Below are 8,299 nucleotides of genomic sequence, written 5' to 3' on the forward strand. Positions count from 1 at the left end.
TCACCAGCGATAGGCCCCCCGGTGACCCGTCGACCGGTCGCCTTCCCGCGTGGCCGGCCGTCTCGTCTCGTCTCGCACCGGCCCGCCCCGCCCCGCCCGACCCAGCGACGTCGAACCGCCGCGCGGCGCGGCGCACCGGATCGGATCCTTACCCCGTACGGCGCCGCCCCGCGCGACAATCCCCCACCAGCCACTGGCGCGTGGGGCCCAGCCCCCACGCCCCGGCCGGTCGGCGGCTCGTTCCCATCCACCCCGTCCCCGCATACAAGACCCGTCACGCGCTCCAGCCCAGGCGTTGATTGGCTCCGCCTCCGCCTTGTTGTGGCCCCCCTTCCCCTCTGCTTCCCCGCGTCGCCTCGCCTCGCCTCACCTGCCGCCGCATCTGCGCTCTCTCCAGCGCGCGGCCCGCCCCCACCAGAAAAAGAAAAGAAAAGAAAACGCAATTCCCCAATTCCCCCGGGGGCATTCACCCTCCCGCCTCAACCCGCCCCTGGATCCCGCTCGATCGAGGTGAGTTCTCGAGGAATTCGGGCCAGATTCGCTCGGTCTCCGCCTTTCACCTCCCGATTCCGCGCGCTTTCCTCAGGTTTTTTTCCCTTCGCGGGGCGAGAGGCGGAATCCGCGCTCACGCCGGGCGGTTTCCGTCCCGCAGGGTGGTGCGATTCGGACCGGGTTGGTCGGGGCGAGGAGGCGGAGGGGATGGACGAGTTCGAGCTGGAGGACAACCTCGAGTTCATCCTCCAGAGCATCCAGGAGCTCATGGAGGACCAGGGGGAGAACCACGCCTTCGGCGACGCCAACCAGAACGAGCTCTTCGCCAGCCTCGTCAACTACGACCACGTACGTCGCGCGCCGTCACGCTCTCGAATCGGTTGCTTGCGCGTGCGGTCCGAATTTTGGGGGATCGCGGTTTCGTTGTTTTTGCTGGGGGGGATTTTGATTTTATTTTGCTATCCTTTTGTTTTGTTTTTCTGGCAGGAGAACATGCTGCCGGATGTGTCCGCCGCGGACGTCGCTGCCGGGAAGGACATGCAGGGGATCCCGTGGGAGAAAATGCTCTTCGGGAGGGATCAGTACCGGGAGATGAAGATGAAGAACTACAGGAATTACCAGAACCTAAGTTACGCCCGGGAGGATGCTTTGCAGGTACTAACTAAGCACTTATCTGTTTTGTACTTTCCAGATCAATGCCTGACTAAAATTACAGTGGATTTCAATGCAAATGGTAGAATGCTGAATTCGCTGATACATAACACAAACATGGCGCAGTGGTACAGATATAGCGTGCACGAACATCATGTTAGCGACAAGGTTATATAGTGTGCGGTTCTTTCGACTCTGTTTGGTTTTACACTGCAAACATTTTAAGTTGTAGGGGGGCATCAAGGTTCTCCTATACCACACTTGTGTTGTCCTTTCATGTAATTCACAAGCTGAAATTATGAATTAAACACATGATGCACGCTAATTTGTATCAACATCTAACCTTTGAATTGCATTTAATTGATAGTAGTATATTTTTCATTAACTAATTCTCTTCTCAACATGACATTTAACACCACATTGAGGCACATCGAGAAGTGTAAAAGTGACGTCCATTTCCGTATGTGGAGAATATGAGATAGATATGACATTGCGGCCCCTTGCATGCGCTGCTTTGCTACATGGGATAGAACACACGTTCATAGTTGAGTACAAAAGACTATAGAAAGATCACCAAATTAGGAATATGACACGATGTCAGATGGTATATCTGTGACTTTGTGATTGCTTGCTGTGGATGTTTCCAGAATAAGAATATTTGCCCAGTAGTTATGCAGAATGTGCTTTGTTATTTCTCTGAAATGTGCGCTATTTAGGTTAACAAAAAGTTCATGAAAACATGCTAACCACCACAACATGACACTAAATAAGCTGCTAATCTCATGTCTCAAATCATATAAAAACACTAACATTCATTGCTTGTCATGCTTCGCGATGCCTGAATGTTCTCTTGCAGTTTCAGGATTTTATTTTTGGTTGGCAGCAGAAGGCATGGATGAACTTTAGATTAGGTAGGTTTGGTTGGGTGCATGTGCTCATGCAGCTCATCGATGAGTATGGGTATTATGCTTTTCATATATGATGGTGGTTTGGTGGGGCATATGTCATGATCCAAAACATGGTTTTTATGGCATCGCCTTGTCGTCCAGGCGATTTTTGAATCGGGGCGTCCAGCCTGCCACGCCCTTCTGGTGTATAGCGTCGCCTCGTGAAGGAAGGCGTCGCCATGGCGTCAGATGGACACCACACATGCGAAAGGTGCGCGCTCGCGGGAAAAAATGCGCTGGCGCCGTGGGGGAAAAGGCGCGCACACGGGAAGGGATAGGGGCAAGGCGTGCGCAGGAAGGGATAGGGGCAAGGCGCACGCAGGAAGGGATAGGGGCAAGGCGCGAGCGCAGGAAATTGCGGTATACCCCTCGTGGGCACGCCGCAAGCCCCTGCAGCACCAATTCAGAGAGGTGGGAACAGAGGAGAGGGGGGAAGAGAGGAGGGTGCTGGCGGGACTTGAAATCCGGCAGGGGGTAGCTGGAATCCGGCGGCGGGAGCTTGAATCCGGCGCGCGGCCCCTCCACCAGCCACTCCCGCTTCCACGACTCACCTCTGCTGCTACTCCATGCATACACAGCCTACAATCTGAGTTCCACCCGTCCGCCGATTGGAGCTACCGCCTGCAAATCGTGGCTGTTTTCCTCTGCTCCACCTCCTCACGTGGGTCCCCTCTGCTTCCTCTCCTTCCTCCGCCTGCAGATATGCACTCCCACGACTCACCTCTGCAGCTCTGCCACTGATTCATGTTTGTGTTTTCCCCTCTCCTTCCTCTGCTGCTCTTCTTTTCCTCCCCCTCTTCCTCTGCTCTGCTTCTTAGTACTCATGCTCTGCTCTGCTTCTTAGTACTCATGCTCTGCTCCTCTCTGCTATTTGTAGTGCTACGCAGGAATAGATAGCTCATAGTTGTGCTCCTTTCTGCTAGTATATGCCCTTGTGGTTACCTAATTAGTCTGAATATGTGCTTGTCTGTCTGAACCTTGCTGCATAAGAGATGGATTTTGCAGCAAAAAGGTATACATCAGTGTATGTTTGTGCTGTCCTATGGAAGGTTATGGTATGTGTATGGCGTCGCCTCGCCACACACCATACTCGCCTAGGCGTCTGGAAGGGGGTGGGTCGCCATGACTCGCCTTACTGCTGTAAAAACGATGATCCAAAATCTGTGGGTTGAGATAGTGTGAACCTGTTTGGTGGGGAATATGTGACGACCCAAAAATGTAAATCCAATGTTGAAGAATGAAGACTATCAGTTACACTTCACTCCAAAGCATTATCCAGTTGGCTTGCCAACCTCGAGTAGCTATTAATTTCTTTTACTTACTAGTATGGTCTCTGTGAATGCACAAAAGGGGGAAGGGAGTACTAACCCCTTTTTGACATTCATGTAATCGTGCACAATATCATGATGAGGAAAGGAGTAGTAACTAGAAGAATTGGATCTTCACTGCAGCACCATTCACCATCTATTTTATGTCATAATAATGTGTTAGACATTTAAGTTGAATATACTATTTTGCATATATGTCAAGGACAGTAATCCCAATTTTCTTGTTGTGAACATTGTGAATCTACTAGGAGCACTGCCAGTCTGTCATTTGTTTGGGCTATGGAGAAGAATCGAGCATAGGAATTTCTCATGATAACATGACAGCTGATCAGGCTATTGTAACTTTGTTTTTGAAAGTCCTTGTTCTCTTGTTTCTTTGCTGTCCTTTTCATCACAATTATACATGCTGCCCAAGCTTGGTGTTGAAGTTTGCATTTTGAGTTACTAGGACTTCTGGTTTTTGCATACTGTTCATAATAGTAAATAAAAATTGGTTTGGTGGTAGAGACTAAGACACAGCTTACCCTGGATTATTGGGTGGAAACACGTACACTGACTCCTGATTATTATCTTACTATACTGTTTACCTTGATCTTGTGGTTAATTAACTGCTAGCAGTCACATGGAGATTGAATTAATATTCTAGTTGCTTTGGCGCTCTCTGGACTATGGTCCTCTGTACAGTTTGTCTTTTTTTATATTTATATACCCTACTGCAGTGGGGGCTTCCCCTGCTGTATAGCTTTAAAAAAAAAACATTCTAGTTTCATAATTTAACCTGAAACTTATGTATACTATCTCACTGGCATTCAATTTTGCAACTCTATCCAGCCTTTATTATTGATTGTAACTTGTCGAGCTCCTCACAAGTTGTTTTCGTTTATGATTTCCAGGAGTGCAAACAAGTGGAGAAGGATAGCCCTTACTATGATTTCCACTACAACACAAGGCATGCTCGGCCATCTATTGTACATTTTCAGGTCTGATTTTCCTCTGTTCAGCATTACAATACAACATTTCGAGCAAAATTATCATCAAGAATGTTGTTTAAGTATCTCTTTGGTTTGAGAAAATATTTTTCCTCGGAAACTTGGTCCATCAGGAGGTTATCCTGTGGTTAAGTGTCCCAGGAGCCTTATGTTTCTGGCTTGACCTCAGTTCATCATTTTTATTTTTGGTGATCTGGAAACCAGAGAAGGTGTTGAATTGATTATAGGCCCAAATCCATTCCTCAAAAGCAAACACAACACAGAAATACTCTAATATTGTTAAGGTTATACACGGATTGAACGATTAGGTCTCTAAGCAAGTAAATAAGTTGTTCCGGTTCTTCTTCACGTACTGACCAAGAAGAAAAAAAGTTTGTCTACCAAATTGCTCTTTGCAGATCTGATGCTACCAAATTTGCAGGTCTTGTATCATTAGCTGTTGCACGATTTTTTTAGTACATATAACGGTATTACCATATTGGCCAATGGCCACGATTTTTTGTACCATATCGCATTTTGCATCTGTAGTGAAAAACAAACTCTCTAGAAGGATATTGTCTTTCGTCATTTTAGAATGACATAGGTAGAAATCGAAGAGAATTGTGGAGTTCAAGTAAAATAGCTATCATGAAACTAGATTTAAAACTGCCAACCTCAATTAACAAAGATGATATTACTTGCAATAATTTTTCCATAGACCCTAATATTTTGGGTTATGACCGAATTAGTGAGAGACTGAGAGTACATTAAAAGAGAATTAATTTGTTGAACTTGTTCTGTTGGAGAATTTTTCTTGCTTTTGCTAAAACCATACCACAAAATTCATTACAGGTAATCCTTGCGTTAATTAGGAGCATGCAGACAAGGTTTTCTTAGATCTGTCCTTTTTATGAAATCTGTTTGAGACCTGAGAAGCTTCTATTATCGATGAGATATTAATAGTTCAAGTTCTTATCGAAAACCAGGAACTTGCATGCACTTGCCCCTTGCTCTTAATAAACTGTTTCCATCATACTATAACCAAGAAACTGCCTCTTTGCATGCAAGGATAAAGCATCTTACGGGAATAATATATTTGATTGTTACAAGACTTTTGCTCTCTATATGGTGTTTACTAATTCTTAGCCAGTCCATCTACTACACTTGCGCATAAAGGGTATTTAAGTTTTGCCGAACTGTTCCTTCGGTGAGGAGATTCTTTCCTTCGGCATGTTTATTGATTGCCGAAGGGAAGAACTGTATGCTATTCAATATATGTGCACAGAAAGTTCAAAGATCAAGTCCACATATTACCTGTTAATAATTATTTGATTGATGTGTTGTTTTACAGCTGAGGAACTTGGTATGGGCAACAACCAAGCATGATGTTTATACAATGCATGACCAATCAGTGACACATTGGTCCTCACTGGACCAGTTAAGCACTGAGCTGATTAATGCCGATGATTGCATCGTTCCGAAACAGGTTTAACTTTTAACATGTTCGGACCTTTAATATTTCTGAGTAGGTTCATTCCTTCTTTGGTTTGATCTAAGGTACTTTTTTTTTTGTTGCTGCACAGAGAGGGCATGGTTCACAGTCAGTTGCAATGGTTCAGGTCACAACAATGGCTGTGGATAGTAATTTATTGGTAGTTGGTGGCTTCCAGGGTGAGGTTATATGCAAGGTATTTCTACTGCACAAAAATTCTCCTACTTTGCCGTCTATGGTCTAGTAACTCATGGCATGACATGTGATGTATTCTTTTGTGTTTTCTATTAGCGTCTGGATGATGATGGAGTTGTTTTCAGCACGAGAGTTACAGATGATGAAAATGCTATCACTAACTCTTTAGAGATATATCAGGATCCCTGGTAAGATTTGATGCATTCTGAGTCGGTATCTGGTTCTTGTAGACTTGGGCTAACAATTTGTGTGCAAAAATGATATTTCAGCGGATCTAGAAGGTTGGTGGCTGCTAACAATGACTGCTCCATCAGGATTTTCGACACCGAGTATTTTGACCTCCTCAAGCATTATGGCTTCCCTTGGTCCGTGAATGTAAGTTGGCCCTTGCTTGTTTATGCCCTGTAAGTTTTATCCTCTGTGTCTGTGTCTGCTAATTTTTCCTTCTCCAACAGAGTGTTTCTGTGAGCCCGAATGGTAAACTCTTTGCTGTCCTTGGAGATCATGAGGATGGCTTGGTAGTGGATCCCAAGTGTGGCAAGGTACGTTTCATGTGTATCTGTCGCCAACTAAATTTGCAGGTTATCAGTATCTGGTGATTCTAACATTGAAGCTACATTCCTTTAGGCAATTGGTTCTCTTAGGGGCCACTTGGATTACTCATTTGCATCTGCCTGGCATCCTGACGGCAATATCGTGGCCACTGGGAGTCAAGACACCACATGCAGGCTGTGGGACATAAGAAACCTATCGCATTCGGTAGCTGTGCTTGGCGGAAGGATGGGCTCGATACGCTGTGTCAAGTTCTCTTCAGATGGGAGGTTCCTTGCGACTGCAGAGCCTGTGGATTTCGTCCACATATATGACTCGTATGCGGACTATGGCAAATCTCACGAGATTGACCTGTTCGGCGAGATTGGTGGTTTGTCGTTCAGCCCGGACACCGAGGCCTTCTATGTTGGCCTCGCGGACCAGACGTATGGTGGCCTGATCGAGTTCACCAAGAGGCACCAACATCATTACTTGAACGCCTTGTGGTGATACCGACCACTCGTTGAGCATACTTTGGTCTCGCAGCTGGTGGATGCTGTTGTCATGACGCACGCTGCGAGAGGTGCATGTCCTGTAGAGGAAGATTTCATGGAAGCGTTTGCTGCTTTTAATTTTTTTAGCTGCAGCACCGGGCGGGGCTTCTCATCTGGAAGTGTATAAAATTCTGGGGGTTTTTGTTTCTTGGTAGCAATCTGGGTTTGCCGTTCGTCCCCAGGGAACTGATGGCGGTAGCATAATGTATAGCCTCTCTTTGTTGTTACACTACTGAATCAATGTACATATAGTTCTATTTGGAGCTTGATCATCTCCGCATTCACAGTCCGAATTTAACTTGGTGGCACATGCGAAGTGTAGTCTATTTTCCTTTTTTTTTCCATGTTCAAGTTGGGAGCTCTGCAAGACTGCGAAGTCCCCTCCTTGCGATCAAGAAGACTTTTTTTTTTCAATTGAGTAAGAAGGTAATGCGCCGAGCAGGCGGCAACAATTTCTGCAGGAACGGCACACCATTCCTGGCTGTCCATCCCTAAACTATCACCGTACCGTAACAAGGAATCTCGCATCTCGGCGGGCGTAGGGCATCTGTGGGCGCATGTGCATGAACCCGCTGCTTAACCAACGTAAACTAGTTTTCCCAGCACGGTTCTGATCGATCAACGACAAACCCGACGCCAAATAAAAGATTGGCGTCGTAGCAGACGAAGGGCCAGAGAGCGGCCGGAGACAACAGAGAATCCGAGACCTCGAACCCCATAAATTTTCCCTCATGGAACCCCCAGCTCCCCGCTGCGGTTGGTTGGTTCATGCACCTGCCTAGAGATGCGCGAATCTTGGCACTAGATTAATGTGGTTCGTGCATGCGATGCGAGCTTCACCAGATGCGGCCTTCAAAACAGAAATGAACTGTTGAACGGAGGAGTACGTTGCGCTCGGGAGCAGCAGAGAGCCAGAGAGGAGACAGACAGGGGCATTGGCATGTGCATGCATCTCCCGTAGCTGGAGAGCCAAGGCGGCGGCGGGCGGCAGTTGCTCGCGTCACATGGCCAGCCGCGGCCGCGGAGTTTGAAGTCCTCGGCCAAGATTCCCAACCGCCCAACTAATCTTTCCAGGAGGAACCAAGGTGCGGCAGGTAGCTCTAGGCCCTAGCTGGTAACCCGGTGGTGTTTGATCGGAATA

At 46.8% G+C, this 8,299-nt stretch overlaps 1 protein-coding gene across 2 annotated transcripts; it reads left to right on the forward strand.

Annotated features, from left to right (window-relative positions):
- The first annotated feature begins 330 nt into the window (after window positions 1–330).
- Window positions 331–7,451, forward strand: LOC120678470 (uncharacterized WD repeat-containing protein C2A9.03-like). Of its 2 annotated transcripts, none has more exons than XM_039959667.1 (10): window positions 331–510; window positions 587–840; window positions 979–1,146; window positions 4,312–4,398; window positions 5,738–5,872; window positions 5,970–6,074; window positions 6,170–6,261; window positions 6,343–6,448; window positions 6,529–6,615; window positions 6,701–7,421. In XM_039959667.1, the coding sequence occupies exons 2-10, from the start codon at window positions 700–702 to the stop codon at window positions 7,112–7,114; spliced, it is 1,335 nt and encodes a 444-aa protein (XP_039815601.1). In that variant the 5' UTR covers window positions 331–510; window positions 587–699; the 3' UTR covers window positions 7,115–7,421. The 2 variants fall into 2 exon arrangements, with proteins under 2 accessions (XP_039815601.1, XP_039815600.1); XM_039959666.1 differs by having other exon boundaries at window positions 343–510; window positions 653–840; window positions 6,701–7,451.
- The last annotated feature ends 848 nt before the right edge of the window (window positions 7,452–8,299 follow it).

Source organism: Panicum virgatum, chromosome 6N (genome assembly GCF_016808335.1).
Source record: "Panicum virgatum strain AP13 chromosome 6N, P.virgatum_v5, whole genome shotgun sequence".
NCBI lineage: Eukaryota > Viridiplantae > Streptophyta > Magnoliopsida > Poales > Poaceae > Panicum > Panicum virgatum.